We start from the raw sequence: 23,646 nt of genomic DNA on the forward strand, positions 1-23,646 counted from the left end.
CTCCCACCTCTTGGCGCTAGCTTCATTGCATAGAGGTGGGAGGGACTACGGGCGTGAGGAACAGTGAATGTTAATTTGCTTTAACAGTGTGCACACGTGTTAGCTGCAGCTGCCGATCCTGCCTCCTGTGACAAGCTCCTCCATTACTCCCCCACAGCCGTAGCTGAACTAAGGTACATCCGGACTATAAGATGCACCGGACTATAAGATGCACCCCGCAATTTTCTCCAATTTTTGGGGGAACAAAGTGCATCTTATAGTCCAAGAAATACACTAACCCCCCCCAAAAAAAATGTAAAATTACACTTTATTGCAATTTCAAAGAATTTGGAATTTTCTCTTTCTTACCAATGTAACACATGAATGATAAAATTAATTGTGTCATTCAAAAGTACAACTTGTCCTTCAGAAAACAAGCCCTCAAATGGTTATGTGGTAGAAAAGTAAAAAAAGTTATGGCTCTTGGAAGATGGTGAGATAGGAAACAAAAAGGAATAAATGGAAAATTGCCCAGTCATGAAGGCGTTAATGTAAATTTATCTTTTTCAATCTACATGATGAATGCATCACTGATATTTCATTTAGTCCTCAATAACCTCCGAACAGCTCTCAGGATTTCACTGCTGCGTAGACTGTATATGAGCGGGTTGACCATGGGCACCACTGTGGTGTAAAACGCTGAAAAAATCTGTTTGATAGTCACTGTGCCATCTGAGAACGGCACCATGTAATCCATTGAACATGCAGAATAGTAAATTATCATGACAATGAGATGGGACAAGCAGGTGGAGAAGGTTTTTCTTCTTGCTTCATTTGACTTAATGCGTAAAATCACACGGATTATTCTTACATAGGACAAAAAGTTGCAGAAAAGAGGGAAAAACCCAAACAGCCCAAGCTCAGAATAGACTAAGATATAAAAGTCACCGGAGCCACCACCGGATGCATTAAATATGTCTATGGCGTCACAGAAGATGTTTTTAATAGCAACAACCTTATTAAAGGTCATTTTACTTAGAAAACATACAAATATTGAAGAATTTAGAAAGGCAGAGATCCAAATAACAACAACAATCAGGACACAGGTTTTCTTACTCAAGATCCGGTGGTAGGACAGAGGATGACAAATCGCAACGTATCGGTCAAATCCCATGATGAAGAAAAGCAATTCCTCCACACTGGCTCCAGTAAAGAAAAAGAACATCTGGGTGAAGCACTGGGTGAAGGATATCAGGCCATTCCCTGATAATAATATCTGGAGAAGCTTTGGGCTAATGACTGTGGTGTAGCAGATGTCTATGACGGATAAGTTACAGAAGAATAGATACATGGGGGTGTGTAGACGGACGTCCAGACATATCAACACAATAACCACTGAATTCAAAGTGATTGCAATAAAATAAATGGCTGAAAAAATCCCGGCAATCAGCTGCTTATTAATGGGATTTGATGAGAAAGGCAGAATATGAAATGTTATATATGTGTTATTGTCCATGAGATGTTCACATAAATCTAGAGAGAGAAAAAAGTCAGAGAATAAATTCAATCACTTTCTACTTAGAATGCTTAAAAAAATTGGAAGTAAAATTGATAATTTTCTGAATAAAATGTTAACATAAGGGTTGAAATCTGCAGAAACAGGAACATATTCTAAAATGTAACAATAACACAAAATAAGAACATAAAAAAAATCAAGAATCTAAAAAAAAAATGTTTGCCAGATATACTCACTAGATTCAAGAGGATGACTCAAAATCAGCTTGTTGGCTTATCAGTCAGATGTATGAAGTTCTGATTCCGAGTGACATAATTTCCCTTTGTTACAATACTGGGTCTCCAGTCCTGCAGACACCGACTGATCCGACCTCAGTGACTTTTTCTAGCAGATCACACGTAAGACCCCCGGTAACGTCTAAGACAATATGAAGAGAATGAGACGGATCGCAGCGCTCTGTGCGCACACCTATTGGTGTGCTGGGAATGAGCTCTTTATACTCGGCTTATATAATATATGATTCTTAAACACAGGGAGAAAAATATAGAAATAAGTGATTATTTCCCACAAGGAAATTTCCCTGTGGTAGTAATTGCAATAATTACATTAGATTCATAAAGAAACTAATTTACTTTTACATTAATCATCTTTAAACAACCTAAACTAAACTTTTGTAATTCCAGTCTAAGGGCTGATTTTTTTAGTTTATTCAAGGGGCAATGTTGCTGTCCAGGACAGGGACGTGTCCATTAAGTAGGACGTGGAAGAGGTGGTGGAAATGCTGAAAAAAAACCAGAAATGTAAACATTTTTGGAAATTTATTAAAAAAGAAAAACTGAAATATCACATGGTCATAAGTATTCAGACCCTTTGCTCAGACACTCATATTTAAGTCACATGCTGTCCATTTTCTTGTTCTCCTCCTTGAGATGGTTCTACTCCTTCATTGGAGTCCAGCTGTGTGTAATTACACTGATAGGACTTGATTTGTAAAGGCGCACACCTGTCTATATAAGACCTCACAGCTCACAATGCATGTCAGACCAAATGAGAATCATGAGGTCTAAGGAACTGGCCAAGGAGCTCAGAGACAGAATTGTGGCAAGGCACAGATCTGGCCAAGGTTACAAAAGAATTTCTGCAGTACTCAAAGTTTCTAAGAGCACAGTGACCTCCAGAATCCTTAAATGGAAGAAGTTTGGGACCACCAAAGGTCTTCCTAGATCTTGCCGTCCAGCCAAACTGAGCAATCACGGGAGACGAGCCTTGGTGAGAGAGGTAAAGGAGAACCCAAAGATCACTGCGGCTGAGCTCCACAGATGCAGTAGGGAGATGGGAGAAAGTTACACAAAGTCAACTGTCACTGCAGCCCTACACCAGTCGGGCCTTTATGGCAGAGTGGCCCGACAGAAGGCTCTCCTCAGGGCAAGACATATGAAAGCCTGCATAGAGGTTGCTAAAAAAACACATGAAGGACTCCCAGACTATGAGAAATAAGATTCTCTGGTCTGATGAGATGAAGATAGAACTTTCACAAAAAAGTTCTAAGTCGTATGTGTGGAGAAAACCAGGCACTGCTCATCACCTGCCCAATACAATCCCAAATATAAAACATGGTGGTGGCAGCATCATGCTATGGGGGTGTTTTTCAGCTGCAGGGACAGGATGACTGGTCGCAATTGAAGGACACATGAATGTGGCCAAGTACAGAGATATCCTGTTTGAAAACCTCTTGCAGAGTGCTCTGGACCTCAGACTTGACCAAAAGTTCACCTTCCAACAAGACAATGACCCTAAGCACACAGCTAAAATAACAAAGGAGTGGCTTCAGAACAACTCTGTGACCATTCTTGACTGGCCCAGCTAGACACCTGACCTAAACTCAATTGAGCATCTCTGAAGAGATCTGAAAATGGCTGTCCACCAACTTTCACCATCCAACCTGACAGAACTGGAGAGAATCTGCAAGGAAGAATGGCAGAGGATTCCCAAATCCAGGTGTGAAAAACTTGTTGCATCATTCCCAAGAAGACTCATGGCTGTACTAGCGCAAAAGGTGCTTCTACTCAATACTGAGCAAAGGGGCAGAATACTTATGACCATGTGAGATTTCAGTTTTTCTTTTTTAATAAATTTTCAAAAATTTCTGCATTTCTGTTATTCAGTCAAGATGGGGTGCAGAGTGTACATTAATGAGAAAAAAAATGAACTGTTTTGAAATTACCAAATAGCTGAAATGAAACAAAGAGTGAAAAATTTAAAGGGGTCTGAATACTTTCCTTACCCATTGTAGTTTACAACTGTTCTTCAAGCCAGTGGCAGCTGCCTGGCACTGGGCACTCCAATTTAGCTTCTTATTGACTAAGATGCCTAAGTCTTTTTCCATGTCTGATTTCCCCAGCAGTTTCCCATTTAGTAAGTAATTGTAGCATCTGTTTCTCCTTCCCATGTGCATAACCTTACACTTATCTGTGTTAAACCTCATTTGCCATTTTTCAGCCCAATTCTCCAGTTTACTCAAATCTGTCTGTAGTTGCAAACTGTCCTCCTTTGTGTTAACTACCTTACATAGTTTTGTATCATCTGCAAATACTGATATTTTACTGTGTAAGCCATCCACTAGATCATTAATAAATATATTAAATAGTAGGGGGCCCAATACAGAACCCTGTGGTACCCCACTAGTAACCCTGGCCCAGTCTGAGGATGCCCCATTAATAACCACTCTTTGTTTTCTATCACTAAGCCAGCTACCTACCCATCTGCACACATTTTCCCCTAGCCCAAGCTTTCTCATCTTACTTACCAATCTTTTATGTGGGACAGTGTCACATGCTTTAGAGAAGTCGAGATAAATGACATCCAATGATTCTCCTGGGTCCATTTGAGAGCTTACATCCTCATAGAAGCTGATCAGGTTAGTCTGACAGGAGCGATCCTTCATAAATCCATGTTGATATGGAGTTAAACATTTATTAACATTGAGATATTCCATAATGCTATCCCTTAGAAACCCTTCAAAAATTTTACCCACAACAGATGTTAAGCGTACCGGCCTATAGTTTCCAGGTTCCCTTTTACACCCCTTTTTGAATATTGGTACCACATTTGCTTGCCGCCAATCAAAAGGAACAGACCCTGTTTCTATAGAGTCTTTAAATATAAGGAATAGAGGCCTGTCTATCACATTACTTAACTCCCTTAGTACCCGAGGGTGAATGCCATCAGGGCCTGGTGATTTGTCAATTTTCATCTTACTGAGGCGGTTCTGCACTTCTTCCTGGGTTAGGCAGATAATACTTAAAGGGGAGTTTACATTATCACTCTGCATTTCCCCTGGCAAATCCTTTTCCTGTGTGAACACTGTTGAGAAAAAAGTATTTAAAACATTTGCTTTTCCCACATCGCTCTCTATGATTTCACCCTCATTGTTCTTTTAAGGGCCGACACCATCAATTTGAATCTTTTAACTGTTTATATAATTAAAGAATAGTTTGGGGTTTGTTTTACTTTCCTTAGCAATGAGTCTCTCAGTTTCCACTTTTGCTAAATGTATTTGTTTTTTACACATTTTATTTTTTTCTCTATAACTTTTTAATGCTTCTTCATTGCCTTCTTGTTTTAGCTTCCTAAATGCCTTGTTCTTGTTATTTGTTGCCCTTTTTACATCCTTATTTAGCCACATTGGTGTTCTCCTGTTCCTAGCCCTTTTATTTCTGTACGGTATGGCTAGCTCGCAGTGGGGGTGTAAAGCTGATTTAAATATTTCCCATTTATTTTCTGTGCTCCTATTTTTGAGGACATTGTCCCAATCAATTCGACGAAGGTCCTCTCTAAGCTCATCAAACTTTGCTTTCCTGAAATTCAGTGTTTTCGTAACCCCCTTCCAGGGCACCTTACTGAAGGACAAGTGGAATTGCATTATGTTGTGGTCACTGTTCCCTAGGTGCCCATTGACTCGGACTTCTGTTATTCTATCTGGCCTGTTGATTAAAATTAAGTCCAGAAGGGCTGTCCCTCTAGTTGGGCCCTGCACAAGTTGTGACAGATAATTATCCTTGGTCACTGGCAGAAATTGGTTTCCTTTCTGAGATACGCAGGTTTCAGGTTCCCAGTCTATGTCGGGGTAGTTGAAGTCCCCCATAATAATCACCTCATTGTGATTTGCTGCTTTGTCTCTTTGTTTCAATAATACATTCTCAGTGGTTTCTGTTATATTTGGTGGCTTATAACAAACCCCTATGAGGATTTTATTACTTTTCCCTCCTTGTAGCTCCACCCATAGAGACTCCACCTCTTCATTTCCCTCTTGTATATATTCTCTTAGTGTGGGCTTTAAAGTGGACTTTATATATAGACAGACTCCACCCCCTTTCCTTTTTTTACGATCCCTCCTAAACAAATCATATCATTGCAAGTTAGCCGCCCAGTCATAGCTGTCATCTAACCATGTCTCAGTTATTCCTACTATGTCGTATTTTTCCTCATACATTACCAACTCCAGATCTTCAATCGTATTGGTCAGGCTTCTTGCGTTGGTCAGCATGCAGGAAAGAAGTTTTGCTTCATTTTTCTTAGCTTCTTAGCTTCCTTCTGAGTACCCTGTCTTGGGTCCTCTTTACCACATCTAGTATCCTTGATTAGCTTGTCCTTCTGCTGCAAGTTCTTGTCTGCTGTTTTTCCTCCCATCCCCTCTTCTTCTAGTTTAAAGCCCTCCTGATGAGTGTGGCAAGTCTTCTGGCGAATGTGTGTTTCCAAGGTTTTGTGAGCTGTATCCCATCTCTTGCGAGAAGTCCATCGTAGAGGTAATTCACGCCATGGTTCAAGAATCCAAATCCTTGCTGCCTGCACCACCGTTGTAGCCAGTTGTTCACCTCTAGTATGCTATTCCATCTTCTGATGCCATGGCCATCGACTGGGAGGATTGATGAGAAAACAACCTGTACGTTCCGTTTCTTTATTTTCTTCCCCAGAATTTCAAAGTCTTCTCAGATAGTTGGTAGGTCATTTCTTGCCGTGTCGTTTGTGCCTACATGTATCAGTAGGAAAGGATAGTCGTCTTTGGATTTGAGGATAGTTGGTATCCTGTTGGCCACATCCTTGATTTTTGCTCCTGGGAGGCAGCATACTTCTCATGCGCTTATGTCCGGCCTGCAGATAGTTGCCTCCGTGCCTTTTAGTAGTGAGTCACCCACAACTACCACTCTTCTTTTCTTTCCGGATGCACTGCTTGTTGCTCGTGAGTGTTTTTGAGTGTCATTTGTTTCCGCTTTTGTTGACAGAGTAACTTTTGTTGATAGTGTGTCTTCTCTTGTAGATACGGTATCATCCTGAGCTGTGCCATTTTCATTCTCCAGCATGAGGGCTTCATATTGGTTGCTAAGCTGTGTGGGTGGTGATGACCACTTGATCCGTTTGCTTCTTTTCGTCACATGGCTCCACTTTTCAGCCTCTGTATGTGCTCTGAAGCTTTTGTCACTTTCCGTATCCTGAATGGTTGCTTCTGCTTCATCCAAGAAGTCCTCATGTTCTTTAATTACCTTCAATGCTGCTATTCTTTCTTCCAGTCCCTGCACCTTTTCCTCTAAGAGGGCAACAAGTTTGCACTTCTGACAGGTAAAGTTGAGTTTTTGGGCCGGAAGATCCGTAAATATGTAGCATGTGTTGCAGGTGACCATGTGGATTTTCTTCTCTTCCACATTGCTGATGCAGGCTATGATGGGTGGAAACGGCGCGCGGTTTTGCGATGTCCTCAAACAGCGAGACCCGGCAAGTCCCAACGATCGATCAGCTTAAGGCAACTCTTCTCCTCTTCCTAGAATGCACCGGAAATATGCAGATGAGCTTCCTGCTTCTCCAAAAAAGAGAAAAAAATGTTTTTTTTATGTTAAATGGAGGTGTGTCTTACAATACCAAGTGTCTGTCTTTCAAATCATATACCGTATATGACCCTCATCCTGGTATTTATATAACCCCCATCCTGGCACATAGCCCCCTTGTTCTGGCACATAGCACCCCCTTTCTATCCTGGATATGCCCCCCGGTCACTATATGCCCCCTGCTGACATCACATGGCCCCCCTCTCTCTATATGCCTCCCTGTTGGTACGCACACGGCCCCCGTCCCTATATTCCCCCTGCTGGCACACATTGTCCCCCCGTCTCTATATTCCCCCCTGCTGGCATTCACACGGCCCCCCATCCCTATGCTCCGCCCTGCTGGCACACATTGTCCCCCCGGTCCTATAATCCCCCTGCTGGCACACATTGTCCCCCCTCCATAAATTCCCCCCTGCTGGCACACATTGTGCCCCCTACATATATTCCCCCCCTGCTGGCACACATTGTCCCCCCAGTCCTTTAATCCCCCCTGCTGGCACACATTGTGCCCCCCCAGTCCTATTATCCCCGTGCTGGCACACATTGTCCCCCCTCCATATATTCCCCCTTGCTGGCACACATTGTCCCCCCCCATATATTTCCCCCTGCTGGCACACATTGTCCCCCCCTCCATATATTCCCCACTGTTGGCACACATTGCGCCCCATTCCCTATATTCCCCCCTGCTGGCACACATGGCCCCTCGTTCATATATTTCCCCGCCGCTGGCACACATTTCCCCATCCCTATATTTTCCCCTGCTGTCACACTTGGCCACCGTCCCTATATTTTCCCCCTGCTGGCAAGCACATGCTAAAATAATAAACAGTTAACTCACCTACTGATGATCGCTCCTGCTCCCAGCTCCCCCGTGGCTTACCTGTGTCTGTGCTGAGTCTGCTGTCATCCTCCTCCTGCAGGGCGCACGCAGCTGCTGCTCATTCAGGCAGCTCATTGTAGCTACAGGACCTTCCATGATGTGACCAATAGGAGCTGCTCAGCTGCGTTCATGTGACTCGCAGTGCACACTGGGAGTCATGTGACCGCAGGTCCTATTGGTCACATCATGCAAAGTCCTGAAGCGATGAGCTGCCTGAATGAACTGCTGCTGCCGCTCGCCCTGCAGGAGGAGGATGACAGCAGACTCAGCACAGACACAGGTAAGCCACAGGGGAGCTGGGAGCAGGAGCGATCATCAGTAAATGTCTATAGTGAGGGGGGGAGGGTGCAGGCACATGTAATATACACCGCTCCTCTGTCTACCAACTCGGTGCTGTTTCAGCACCGAGGTGATGGACAGCGGGTGCAGTGAATATTACATGAGGATAATGAGCGGGAGCACAGGACCTCCCGCTGTCTCTGCAGCCCCCATCCAGCCCACCCCAGCCCCCTGACTCCACGCCAGAGCCGCCCACCCCCCACTCTATAGCAGCAGCACACAGATTCGCTTTATAAGACGCACCCCCCACTCTCCCCCGAAATTTGGGGGAACAAAAGTGCATCTTATAAAGCGAAAAATACGGTAACTCACATTGTTTTATTAATCAAAGTATTTGCATAGTTTTTCGTCCTCTGTTTTGCATGACCTGGTATAATGTGTAATCAACATATCAGCAAACATGATTGTCCAGTGACCCTGCATCCCTGTTTTGCAAAGATAACAGTACAATAAACAATAGGAACTGATATAAGAGAAAAATAACAACCTTTGCCAATTGGTTTAACCCACAAGATGAGTCAACATTTCAGACTCTTGACCAACAAGAAAGAAACACATAATTAAAAACTAAATCTATGGATAACAGTCTGTTCCTCCTAGCTTACTCAAAATAGACTTCTGGTTAGTTAAGATAAAATGCTGTGTCGTCACAGAAGCATTCCTTGATCCAGTGCCCAATCACGTGTAACCAGCACCTGCCTTATTGCAGTGGTGCATGATTGTCACTGCCATGTTAGCTGAATGATGGTCCATGAAAGATATGTACTGTTTCTGGCCATAATTACTGCTCCTCAAGTAAATGGTGATGTACACCTTACTGCACTTCAACAATTACAAGGATCGGCCAACAGTCATTGCCATATAAGAATACAAAGCATAGATTGCTTTATTGAAGAAATGCAGCTTGGTATCCTCAAATTAGGCTGCGTGCATGCCATCAGGCAGCTAGAAAAATGGCAATGATGATGATGAGGAGCAGGACAGTTTTGCTTAGTTCGCAGGGAGAAATCCAGGATTAATTTTGTTGCTCAGTGCAGAAGAGCATCTCCTCTACTAAATGGCTCCTCTCACTCTTGGTGCCAGTTGTAGGAAAGGATATATTGAGAGGTAAAAGGAGATGTAAAATTCTGGTTGACAACGTTGCGACTGTAAAAGTTATTGTTCAATGCTGTTTTAACATTTAATAGTAGATTTATTACTCATTTCAAGTTTGTACTAAACTCTTTTTCAAAAATAGACTATATGCCCAGTAGTCTATAAAAAAAAATTCAACACAAACTTTAAATGAGTAATAAAGCTAATAATGAAATATTAATTTTATTTTGATTATATAAAAATATGTACAAAAGTCAAACAACAGTTACAACAAAAGGCCTAGGGGGACAATTGATGAGATATCACAGGAACTGTTTCTATTTAAAAGTCTGGTTGGTTTATTTCAGACCACATACACCGCACTTCAGGAAAACTGGAATATAAAGTAAACAGTCCATACAATAGTGCAGGTTCACCCGCTAGAGACAGAGTCCAGTTTCTTAGTCCTTTAGTAAAGTCACACAATCCTGGAGGTCTGCACACCTCCACACACAAACATGTGTGAGACAAGCAAATCTCATTTTATAACGTGAACCACACCCAGGGGTTGAGGTATAATGAGCAGCTGTTTCTCCCAATTTTTCAGCTGGTTACATTAAAACCTAGCCCTGTAATGGGCGATTAACCTCTTTTAGTACTTTGTATACTATAGAATTACTACATGTGTTACATCACAGAGGACATCCACCTCAGTGATACATATCTCACATTCACTATTTGTCAGGCAGCCACCTTACATACATACTCCTCTGCCTAAAGCTGTGGGACTAAGCACTAGAAATAATTGAATATGTTTGAAAAAATGATCACCGAGAAAGTATTTGCCACGAATATGGTGCATTCGGATTTGTGAACGGAAAAACAAGCACATTTTTAAAAAATCGGTATCATTCGGTAAAAAGTGTGGGAAAATAATTGCGTTGCTATCAAAGTATTTTGAGCATTTTGGCTGGGATAGTGGTGGTGTATGATGAGTGTGGGGCATGTATTTAATGAGGGGAAGGGATGGAGAAAGCCCAGAGGAGCGGCGTGCTTGTTATTTTTTTAAAACTTTATGTATGCACACTGCGGCTAGCTAATCAGGGCACAGGAGACATCCACAATGTTCAGACACAATGGCTTATGTTATTGGGTGCTGAAATCACATGTGCAGGTGCCCGGATGATCACAACCAGGCTTCATCTTCCAGGGCCGACTCCACCACTTGTGGCATACAGAGAGAGAAGGTAACGGCAAGCTTAGGAAGATGACAGTCCATTGAGCTACGTGGCCAGGTGACCGGATAGTCCCAACCTGGTTTCTCCAAACATATCCATGGGTTCCAGGTGACAAGATGGTCTCAATATGGTTTCTCCACACATATCCATAGGTGCCAGGTGACCGGATGGTCCCAAGCTGAGTTTCACAAACTTAACCATAGTTCAGCGATGGTCAATGGATCAGATCTGTATTCTTCCAACAAGGCCCGAGGTCCCCTCAGCTGGCATCCTCTAGAATAACTCTGTGTCCCTTGTGATGGAGCCATGATGTCTTGGCTGCAGTCCTGTAGAGACTCTCTGGATGTCTGGATGTCTTGGTTAAATCTCTGGCTATATCTGTAGAGAGGAATATAACCTCTTTTTATCATTAACAAGTGTCCTTTATCCAGTATTCACAAATAAAAGGGGAAGAATGAAGATATATTTGCATAGCTTTTCTTCCTCCAAAAAGTTAACAAACTATTTGGCCTAGACAATGTGTAATTAACATATCAGTAAATATCACTAGTCATCAAGGATAAGAACACAAAATGTTACATCATATGTCAACTTTCAAGTCAATATTATAGGCTTATACAATCAAAAGTCTATTTTCTTCAACACCCAGAAATAAACGCTTAAATTCAAAAGTCAGCATATAGATAACAGTCTATTCTCTCTTTTTTGCTAAAAATGCACACATGGTTAATTAAAGTACAATGCTGTGTCTCCACACTAATGTCATTCAGCATGCCATATCTCACCTTGTCATTTAGTGGCAGTAAAATTCAGCTTTGTGCAACTCATGCAGACTAAAAGAACCAATTTTTTGTGGTTTCTAACGTGATTCAGCATGCCATAAATTACCTTGCCATTTAATGGCAGTGAAATTTTTCTGTGTTCAGAGCTGTTGCAAAGTAAAAAAAAATATTTTTTGCAGTTGCTAGCGTGATTCAGGACGCCATATCTCACCCTGTCATTTAGTGGCGATGAAATGTCTATTTCTGAACAGCAGTTGCAGAGTAAAAAAACATTTTTTTTCTGTTGATAAACATGAAGCAGCCCAACATATCCCACCTTGTCATTTTATGGCAGTGAAATTGCTCTGTGTGCAGAGCTGTTCCACAGTAAAGCAAAAATATTTCTGTGGCAAACGTGATACAGCAGGTTAGGTCAGAGTCTGAAATTGTTTGGAGCATATCTTCCAGGTTTTACTGGCCTCATCCACACAAAAATTACTTTCTTATTTTAGTAACATTATATAGTTTGGAGCATATAGGTCTATATTATACGGGCTTCATCCACACACACAAAAAAGTCTCCTGTTACTAACGTAATACAGTAGGGGAGATTTCAGTTTTAAATTGTTTGGAGCATATCTTCTTTGTTATACAGGCCTCATCCAAACTGAAGCAATTCTTTCCTATATTACTAATGTGATACAGTAGGGGAGATCTCATTTTAAAAATTGTTTGGAGCATATCTTCTTTGTTATACAGGCCTCATCCAAACTGAAACAATTCTTTCTTCCGTGACTAACTTGATATAGTAGGGGAGATTGTTGTGAGTTCTTTTTCCCCTTCATTACTGAGGCCCGAGGAACTCCCTCTTCTGGTAAAGAAAGGTAGTGAGCCTGATTGTCAAACACCTGAGGCTGATGATTGTGACTGGCTGAGTGGAGTTACGGACTGGATATAATGCTGCCGACGCCCTTCTGCCCTGCGGGTGATTTCTCTGTGGGATCCTTGGAGACCAGTCTGAATTCCTGCTCCTCCAAAGCTAAGTTTGCTGCTCGGCCTTTTGCTTTTGTGCTTTGACTTTGTTTTTGCTTTGTTTTTCTGGATTTCTGCCATTCCCTGCTGGGGTGTGCTGAATTCATTTAGCTCTGTCTTCTGAAAATACCTGATTGCTGATTCAGTTTTTGAAGCCTAGCTGCTTCAGGGCCTTTTTCATATCAGCTGGTTGGCTTATGTCTTTGATAGGGTTTTGGCAGATTGCAGACAGCAGCCTTCCTTTCCTTTCCTATCCAGGTAGTTTTGGGGCCCCGTCTTTGCTCAGTCTATCTTTCTGTCTGTGTTAGTATTTTCATCTTGCTTCACCGTCATTATATGTTGGGGGCTGCCTATTGCTTTGGGGTCTGCTCTGGGGCAATTTAGATTTCCCCTTTCTTTCTTTAGGCCTATGTATTTCTCCGGCTGTGATCGAGGGGTCTAGGGCATTGTAGGAACCCCCCACGGCTACTGCTAGTTGTGTTGATAGGTTCAGGGGTCTGCAATCTGATAGTTGCCAACTTCTCTGGTTTTCTGGACTTAGCTTGTATTTCTGCTTTTGCCTCCTATGGTGACTCATTCATAACAGAATCACCCGCCTTACCGCAGATTCTAGGGTACTCAATAGCAGGAAAGAATTGTAAAAAAAAAAAAAAAAAAGTGTATATTTTTTCCTCTATATCTCTGAGGCCGTAGGGGGAATTTTTTTGTTCTCTCAATGGAGATAAAGCAATTGTCTGATCTTGTGGAGCAGCTCGCTGCGGAAGTGCGGGGAATTTCCGCCTACCTTGCTCATTCTCATGCTGCTGAACCAAAGATTCCTACACCTGATGTATTTTTTGGGGATCGGTCTAAATTTTTGAATTTCAAAAATAATTGTAAATTATTTTTTGCTTTGAAGCCTAACTCGTCAGGGAGCTCCGCGCAGCAGGTTAAAATTGTCATCTCTTTGCTGCGTGGCGATCCCCAGGATTGGGCGTTTTCTTTGAAACCAGATGATCCTATTCTGACTAAAGTGAACGCATTCTTTCAAGCTTTGGGGTTGTTGTATGACGAACCTAATGCCATTGATCAGGCTGAAAAGACCCTGCTGGCATTGAGCCAGGGTCGTGATTCTGCAGAATTGTACTGTCAAAAATTCCGAAAGTGGGCAGTACTTACTACCTGGAATGATAATGCCTTGGCTGCTCTCTTTCGGAAGGGGTTGTCAGAAGCCGTAAAAGATACTATGGTGGGATTTCCTGTTCCCTCTGGTCTTGACGATTCTATGTCATTAGCCATTCAGGTTGATCGGCGTTTGCGCGAACGCAAAGCTGCACGAGAGGTGTTGCCACCTGTTGAACAAATGTCTGAACCTATGCAATGTGATAGAGTTTTTTCCAGAGAGCAGCGTCAGGAGTTCAGAAGGCATAATAAGTTGTGTTTTTTCTGTGGAGATGCCTCGCATATTATTTCTGTCTGTCCCAAACGAGAGAAACGCTTTGCACACACGTTTTCTGTTGGGGGTGTTCAACCTAAGTTTCTTCTGGCTATTACTCTGATCTGCTCCCTGTCCACATTTTCCGCCAAGGCGTTTGTGGATTCGGGAGCAGCCCTAAACCTAATGGACTTGGATTTTGCTAAACGTTGTGGATTTCCGATGACACCTCTGCAGACGCCTATCCCTTTGAGGGGAATTGATGCTACTCCTTTGGCTAAAAATAAGCCCCAGTTTTGGACCCAGGTGGTAATGCGGGTCGCCCCAGACCATCAAGAAAATTGCAGATTTCTGGTGTTGCATAATCTGCATGATACTGTTGTTCTGGGGTTTCCCTGGTTACAGATTCATAATCCAGTTTTGGATTGGAAATCTGTGTCTGTGGTGAGTTGGGGTTGTCGGTGTGCCTTTAGTGAGGCTCCGGTGTTTTCCACCTCTCCTCAATCACATGATGTTCCTGATTATTTGGCAGACTTTTATGATGTATTTAGTGAGAATGAGTCTGCGTCTCTGCCTCCTCATAGGAGTTATGACTGTGCAATTGAACTGAGCCCGGGGTGTAAATTTCCCAAGGGTCGGCTCTTCAATTTATCTGTACCCGAGCACGAGGCTATGCGATCCTATATTAAGGAGGCGTTGGAGAAGGGTCATATTAGACCATCCTCATCACCCTTGGTTGCCGTTTTTTTTTTGTAGCCAAAAAGGATGGATCATTAAGACCTTGTATTGATTATCGTGCCCTCAACAAAATTACTGTTAAATATCAGTATCCGTTACCCCTGATTTCTGATCTATTCTCCAGAGTTAAAGGTGCTTGCTGGTTTACCAAGCTTGACCTCAGGGGGGCGTATAATCTTATTCGCATTAAGCATGGGGATGAATGGAAGACGGCGTTTAATACTACGGAGGGACATTTTGAGTACCTGGTGATGCCTTTTGGGCTCACTAATGCCCCTTCTGTCTTCCAGTGCTTCATGAACGATATTTTCCGAGATTTTGCCGATAAATTTTTGATTATCTATCTGGATGATATTTTGATCTTCTCCAAGGATTGGGATTCTCATGTGGAACATATTCGGACTATGTTCCGGATCTTGAGGGAAAATTCCCTGTATGTCAAGGGATCTAAATGCCTTTTTGGAGTACAGAGGATTTCTTTTTTGGGATTTATTTTGTCCCCGTCAACTATTGAAATGGACCCGGCCAAGGTACAGGCCATTCACGATTGGGTTCAGCCCACTTCTTTGAAGGCCCTCCAGAAGTTTTTGGGTTTTGCTAATTTTTATCGGAAATTTATAGCAAAATTTTCTAGTATTGCCAAGCCATTGACTGATTTGACTAAAAAGGGTGCTGATGTGTTAAATTGGTCTCCGGAGGCTGTTTCTTCCTTTCAGGAGTTGAAGCGAAGATTCACCTCCGCCCCGGTTTTGCGGCAACCTGATGTCTCACTTCCATTCCAGGTAGAGGTGGATGCTTCTGAGATTGGTGCAGGAGCTGTTTTGTCCCAAAAGGATCCTGTAACATCTAAAATGAATCCCTGTGCTTTCTTTTCCCGAAAGTTCTCTCCATCTGAACGTAACTATGATGTGGGGAATAGGGAACTGTTGGCCATGAAATGGGCATTTGAGGAGTGGAGACATTGGTTGGAGGGAGCTAAGCATCAAGTCGTGGTCCTCACTGACCACAAGAATTTGATTTACCTAGAGTCGGCTAAGCGCTTGAACCCTAGACAGGCTAGGTGGGCCTTGTTTTTTACACGTTTTGATTTTGTGGTTTCTTTTTTTCCTGGAACAAAGAATGTCAAGGCAGACGCCCTCTCTAGGAGCTTCCTTGCTGATTCTCCTGTGGTTACCAAGCCTGCTACCATCTTAGGCGAAGGGGCAGTTCTTTCTGCCATCTCGCCCGATTTGAGACGTGCTCTGGAAGAGTTCCAGGAGGACAAACCTGAGCGTTGTCTCAGTGGAAAGTTGTATGTTCCTGACCAGTGGAAGAAGAGAGTGATGTCTGAAGTTCATTGCTCTGCTTTGGCTGGTCATCCAGGTATTTTTGGTACTAGAGATCTGGTGAGTCGGTTTTATAGGTGGCCCTCCTTGTATCGTTTTATCTGGAATTCTGTGCAGTCCTGTGGGACGTGCTCCCGGTCTAAATCGTGTTCTCGCTCTAGTGGGTTGTTGATGCCTTTGCCTGTCCCCAAGAGGCCATGGACTCATATTTCAATGGATTTCATCTCTGATATGCCTGTCTCTCAGAGGATGACTGTTATTTGGGTGATTTGTGATAGGTTCTCTAAGATGGTTCATCTTGTACCACTCCCTAAGTTGCCGTCTTCCTCTGAGTTGGTGCCCCTGTTTTTACAACAGGTGGTTCGTTTGCACGGGATTCCTGAGAACATTGTATCTGACAGAGGAGTGCAGTTTGTGTCTAGATTTTGGAGAACTTTCTGTTCCAGGCTGGGAATTCAGTTGTCCTTCTCCTCTGCTTTTCACCCTCAGACCAATGGGCAGACAGAGAGAACAAACCAGACCTTGGAGTCATATTTGAGATGTTTTATTTCTGCTGATCAGGATGATTGGGTTTCATTTTTGCCCTTGGCCGAATTTGCTTTGAATAATAGAGCTAGTTCTGCCACTTTGATGTCACCTTTTTTTTGTAACTTTGGGTTTCATCCTCGATTTTCTTCAGGGCAGGTGGAGCCCTCTGCCTGCCCAGGTGTTGACACTGTGGTGGAGAGAATGCACCAGATCTGGGACCAAGTGGTGGATAAGTTATCTCTCTCCCAGGAGAAGGCCCAGCGGTTTTCCAGCCGACATAGGACCATTGGTCCCCAGTTTAAGGTTGGTGATATGGTGTGGTTATCATCAAAAAATATTGCTATGAAGGTGGCTTCTCCTAAGTTTAAGCCTAGATTTATTGGACCTTACAAGATTGTGGAGATTATTAATACGGTCTCTTTTCGTTTGGCTCTTCCTGTCACATTTAAAATCCATAATGTGTTCCATAAATCTTTGTTGAAGAGGTTTGTTGAACCTGTTGTTCCGGGGGTGGCACCTCCAGACCCTGTATTGGTTGAAGGTAACATGGAGTATGAGGTAGAGAAAGTACTGGATTCCCGTCTGGCTAGACGGAGACTCCAGTATTTGGTTAAGTGGAAGGGTTATGGTCAGGAGGATAATTCCTGGGTCTCCGCCTCTGATATTCATGCCAAATGATTGGTGCGTGCCTTTCATCGGGCTCACCCTGATCGCCCTGGTGGCATAGTTGAGGGTTCGGTGACCCCTCCTCAAGGGGGAGGTACTGTTGTGAGTTCATTTTCCCCTTCATTACTGAGGCCCGAGGAACTCCCTCTTCTGGTAAAGAAAGGTAGTGAGCCTGATTGTCAAACACCTGAGGCTGATGATTGTGACTGGCTGAGTGGAGTTACGGACTGGATATAATGCTGCCGACGCTCTTCTGCCCTGCGGGTGATTTCTCTGTGGGATCCTTGGAGACCAGTCTGAATTCCTGCTCCTCCAAAACTAAGTTTGCTGCTCGACCTTTTGCTTTTGTGCTTTGACTTTGTTTTTGCTTTGTTTTTCTGGATTTCTGCCATTCCCTGCTGGGGTGTGCTGAATTCATTTAGCTCTGTCTTCTGAAAATACCTGAGTGCTGATTCAGTTTTTGAAGCCTAGCTGCTTCAGGGCCTTTTTCATATCAGCTGGTTGGCTTATGTCTTTGATAGGGTTTTGGCAGATTGCAGACAGCAGCCTTCCTTTCCTTTCCTATCCAGGTAGTTTTGGGGCCCCGTCTTTGCTCAGTCTATCTTTCTGTCTGTATTAGTATTTTCATCTTGCTTCACCGTCATTATATGTTGGGGGCTGCCTATTGCTTTGGGGTCTGCTCTGGGGCAGTTTAGATTTCCCCTTTCTTTCTTTAGGCCTATGTATTTCTCCGGCTGTGATCGAGGGGTCTAGGGCATTGTAGGAACCCCCCACGGCTACTGCTAGTTGTGTTGATAGGTTCAGGGGTCTGCAATCTGATAGTTGCCAACTTCTCTGGTTTTCTAGACTTAGCTTGTACTTCTGCTTTTGCCTCCTACGGTGACTCATTCATAACAGGAGATCTTAGTTTGAAATTGTTTGGAGCATATAGTCTGTTATACAGGCCTCAACCACACACAAAAAAGTCTTATGTTACTAAGGTGATGTAGAAATTATTAAGTACCTGTGTATCAAGTTTCAGGGACTGTCTCAAGCGAAACTGAAGGAAGGCACTTTTGTGAGTCTGGATATTCTGAAATTCATAAAGGATGACATGTTTGAAACAAAAATGGAAGCTTTTGAGAAAAGGGCTTGGTATTCTTGTAAAGAAGTTGTAAAAGAAATTCTAGGTATCAACAAAGATCCAAAGTCCATCATGGAGAACATGCTGACATTTTCAAAACCTTTGGTTGTCTCATGAATTTGAAGTTATATTTTTTATATTTCTATTTGGACTACTTTCCTGAAAACCTTGGTTCTGTAAGCAAAGAACAAGGAGAAAAGTTTTACCAAGATATCAATGAGATGGAGTGATGACACCATGGGTGATGCACCATGAACATGATGGAGGACTATTACTGGATGCTTCACAGAGAAAATCCGCAGGCCTTCTATAAGAGAAAAAGTTTTAAGAGAAGCCTTGAAGAGAAAAGGAAAAGGCACAAGAATTAATTTTCAATAAAGTGGCAGAATGAATGCTCAATGAATTTTTATATTAAGATTTTTCTTGTATATCTCGCTTGTACCTAATTTCTTGCTCATTTTGTGCAAAATCCATACTTGATGGTTAAAAATATAAGTATTTTTTTTAATCAGGGCATAAAAAAATAATAATCAATCATTCAATTTGAAACAATTTTCATAAGCTCAAATTTTGCTTATCTGTGTATTCATTAAAGAATCTCCATTCACCATTGGGTTTAGAACAAGGACATTTGGGCTAGACCACCCATTCTTAGATTCCTGAATGATTCTGAGATTCCGCATATGCTTCACTTCCATGGAGATCAGTTCCTGCTGGGCCTTGGGAATTTCGTAGAGTTGATCCAACCATGGGGTTTCTTCAGAACGTCATGTTCTATGACATCTGTACATCCGGCAAACCAGAGAACAGGTCCCGGCTCTGCTGCAGCAATTCCCGCCACTACTGTTTTTGGGCCTTCAACAGCATCTCTGCCACTGTGAAAGCTTTAGGCTATGTTCACACGTACGGAATTCCTGCATATTTTATGCGGCATAAACGTAGCGAAAATGCATAAAATAAGCAAGCTAAAGGTACTGTCACACTTAGCGATGTACCAGCGATCCCGACCAGCGATATGACGCAGTCAGGATCGCTGGTGCATCACTAAGTGGTCGCTAGTGAGCTGCCACACAGGCAGATCTCACCAGCGACATCGCTGGGGACGGGGGTCGCTACTTACCTGTCACACCAGGCGATCCTGCGTCCTCCCGCCCGGCTCCACGCGTCGCTCGTCGTCACAGCAGGAGGCACCGCAGGGAGCTGACGACGAGAAGTGGTCCTGAACGATCTCGCGCAATCAGCGATAACCAGCGGGGGAGCCGGTCGTAGGTAAGTATCAGACACAGCGATGTCGCTAGCAATATCGCTATAACGTCACAAGTTATAGCGATATTGCTAGCGATATCGCTTAGTGTGACAGTACCTTAATGTATTCAATGGCATTCCGCACATGTTGTGCTAATGCTGCGTATTTTTCCTCAGCAAAACCGCATCGTGGAAAAATACGCAGCATGCTCATTCTTTGTGCGGAATCGCGGGAATTCTGCACACATAGGAATGCATTGTTCCACTTACTTTCTGCATGTGGCTATGCCCACCATGCGCAAAGTAAGCGGAAAATGTGCAGATGGTACCCACGGTCTGGAGGTGAGGAGACTTTCCTCCAGGCTTTGGGTACCATATCCCTATAAAAAAAGAATTCAAATAAAAAATGGTGTTATTCTCACCTTCCGTCATCCCTTGTCGCGTCCCCAGGCCTCAGCAATGCTCCCTTTCCCAGCGATGCCTTGCAACAATGACCTTTGATGAAGTAGCGGTCTCGCGAGACCACTACGTCATCAAAGGTCATTGTCACAAGGCATCGCTGGGAACGGGACTTGCCAGGAGCATTGCGAGGATCGGGAATGCTGCGTGGGATGCCAGAAGGTGAGAATAACACCATTTTTTACTTTTTTAATTATTTTTAACTTTATATCTTTTTACAACTGATGCTGCATAGGCAGCCTCAATAATAAAAAGTTGGTCACACTCGTCAAACACTATGTTTGACGAGTGTGAATAACCTGTCAATCAGGTTTCCAAGCAATGCTTGGAAAACACTAGCATTCTGCAAGCTAATTACGCTTGCAAAATGCTAGTTAAAACGCATGTAATACACGGTAATTACGCATGTGGAATTCTAGCGTATTTCCCGTGGCAGGGAGTTGCGGAATTCCCACGGAAATTTCCGTGGGAATTCCGCAATGTGTGCACATAGCCTTAATGTCCCCTTTTGGCTTAACCAGAAAACATGGAGTTTCAACGGGGTACCTGTCTTGCCATGCCTTGATAAAGTTGATGTGGTAGACCTAGTATGGCTTTCATCTTCCTGGTTAATGAATTGTTTAGTTTACTTCACCCAGCTTTTCTACCACCTCATAGCGATCTCACCATTTGGTCAAAAACTTACTGTCTACTGTGGGAATAAGCATGATGACTTGGTCCCCGGGGCTGAACTTCCTCGCCCTAGCTGACCAATTGAAGAGCCGGGATTGAACCTCTCGTGCCTAGAAGAACTGTTCCTTTATGATACCTTTATGGTTCCTTTTTGCAGTACCTTTGAAACTCACTCCTGCATCTGTGTGATGTGTTCAATGTTGTGCCGATTGGGTGTGACTTCGGCTTCCCAGGTTTCCTTTGCTATATCAAGGAGACCCTGTGGTTGTCAACCATACAAGAGTTCAAACAGAGAAAATCTGATATAGGCTTGTGGAACCTCCTGGATAGAGAATAACAGATTTGTGGGGAGACTGTCCCAGTCTCGTCCATCCTTTTCTATGACACTCTTAAGCATACTTTTTAAGGTTTTATTAAACCTTTCCACAAGTCTGTCCACCTGTGGGTGGTAAAGTGACATCTTCAGTTGTGTACTTTACAAGGCCTTACACAGTTTCCTCATCACTTTACTCATAAGGGTTGTTCCTTGGTCGGTCAGGATCTACCTTGGTAGTCCCGTCTGGACAAAGATATGGAGCAACTAGTGGGCTATACTTTTTGTGTAATAATTTCTCAGAGGAACCACTTCTGGGTACCGCGTGGCATAATCAAGAACAACAATATATATTGATGCCCCAGAGCAGATCTAACCAGGGTCCCGTCCAGGTCCATGACAATTCACTCAAACAGCACCTCTATGATGGGCAGTGACACAAGGGGATTTTGAAGATGAAAAGTGGGACGCTTAACTGACAGGTGGGACAGGACTTGCAATAACTTAGTATCTTCTGGTGACACCTGGGCCAATAGAATCTCCAAATTACCTGTTCTTGGGTTTTGTACACATCAAGATGGCCACCCAGGAAATGTGAATGGGCTGTGTCCAACACCCTTCATCTATAGGGTCCTGGTACCAACAATTGCTCCACTATATAGAATAAGTCTCCACTCATCATAAAATAGTGAAATTTAGTGTCAGCACCCGACTCCTGTGCTATGTCATTAATAGTGGTTGCATTATAAAATGACTCTTTTAGAGTTAGGTCCCTTTGTTGGGCAGACCCCAATTTTTTTTTGGTCACCCATATCTCATGAATGTCAGCCTCAGAGGATACTACTTCCTCATCCCCCACTATTGCACAGAAGGGAAACCTGTTAGTCTCTGGGGTTGGTGAAACTTTGTTAGGGTCAATCCATATCTTACCCGAGCAATCGAGTCTCTGTCCCTCCCCTATAAGTCCCAAAACAACACTAAGTCCTGGCCTATGATAACTGGATGCAGTAAATCCTGGACCATACCGACTTTATGGGACTCAGTACCTCAGGCCTTTTCAATGACCACTCTGCTCACCAGATAGTTTTTGGCATCCCCATGAATGAAGTGGACTCCCACCTTCCTAGGGATCAGTTGGAGAAAAATGTGGCCCTCACGAGGGTCACCAATCTCCCTTAGTCTAGTAGTTCAGTCAATGGCAGACCATTCAATTTTATTGGACAAGCTTGATGCCCTTTTGCTTGGTGGACAGTCCACACTGCAGGCTGGACATGCGTAGTATTAACACCGTTGTCCCATGCTACTGGACTGTGCTTGGTGGTCAGAAGACAATGGATGGCTATATGACCTGGGCCATGATATTTCCAACAAATTACATCCCCCGATGCCTTTGGCATGAACTCCACCACCCCTTGCTTTGTATGCCCCACCGACTTTTGAGCATCCACCCCCTGATGGGACCCCCAGTATGGAATCAGTTGCCTTCCCACAGAACTGTCGACCCCTGAATCCTTTTGATCAGTCCAACCAGGTCATTGGCATTACGGACATCTCCCTTGGCAACCTAAGTCTGCATCGGTCCAGAAAGAGAGTGCACAAACCGGTCCATTACAACTCACTCTGCTTTGGGGTAGTGGACTGTGTCTGTAACCAATTTTGGAACCAGGTACAGGATCAGACATTTGGAAGCAAGAGATTTTTTGTCCCAGTGATATGCCCAACGGTGCACTCATTGTGCCCTGAGTGTCATTGTTAACCCCAAGAGCACCCACATTTTTGTTTTCAATTTAAGATAGCCATTAAAACTAAATCATATTAAGCCTTTTGTTGGCTCCCTGTTAAGTATGGCATCCGAACTTCCACACACTGCTCTGGCGGATGTCTCTCCCTATCAGCAAACCTTTCAAAAATAGTCTTCACCCGGGATCATTTTCTGTAAGGCTTTCATCAACGCCTTCCAGACAGTGAAATCATCATCTGACCTTTTCGTTTGAGCTGCCGCCATGCCACGAGCCACCTTTGTTAGTAATTCAATATGCTGCTGTGTTTTCGGGGCTGCTGCTGCTGTTGCTGCTTCTGTTGTATGAGCAGCTTATTTGTCTCCAGTTGTACCAGCTATTGTTGTTTTGCTGCTGCAAATGTTGCTGGTGCTGCTGTTCCTGGGCTTGCAGCAGGTCCATTCCATTATGATGTCCGATGTTGCTCCATGGCTTATAACCACCTTCACAGAAGACATGCAGTACTTGTGTAGCAGTAACACATGTTCCGTGGGAGCACTGCTTGCACTTCTAACACCAAATGTAGCAATGCTACTCACTTGGGAGCGAAATAAGGTATCACAGGAGCAGTTTGCATTTAAAAGCCCAGTTAGTTTGCCCGGATTGCCAAACAAACAGGCAATGCCTGCATGTGTTGCAGCTGTTTACCATCACAAAACATGCAGCTGCAGGGAATCGAGTATATTA

General features: G+C 43.4%; 1 protein-coding gene across 1 annotated transcript; it reads right to left on the bottom strand.

Moving 5' to 3' along the window:
- Window positions 1-577: 577 nt before the first annotated feature.
- Window positions 578-23,186, bottom strand: LOC141069265 (olfactory receptor 2A14-like). Its single transcript, XM_073558719.1, has 3 exons — window positions 23,164-23,186; window positions 11,099-11,283; window positions 578-1,512 (listed from the first exon to the last, which is right to left on the bottom strand). Exons 1-3 carry the CDS (start codon window positions 23,184-23,186, stop codon window positions 578-580), a joined length of 1,143 nt encoding a protein of 380 aa, XP_073414820.1.
- Between the last annotated feature and the right edge of the window lie 460 nt (window positions 23,187-23,646).

Source organism: Dendrobates tinctorius, unplaced genomic scaffold, assembly GCF_039654945.1.
Source record: "Dendrobates tinctorius isolate UK_male_01 unplaced genomic scaffold, ASM3965494v1 ptg000257l, whole genome shotgun sequence".
In the NCBI taxonomy this organism is placed as follows: domain Eukaryota; kingdom Metazoa; phylum Chordata; class Amphibia; order Anura; family Dendrobatidae; genus Dendrobates; species Dendrobates tinctorius.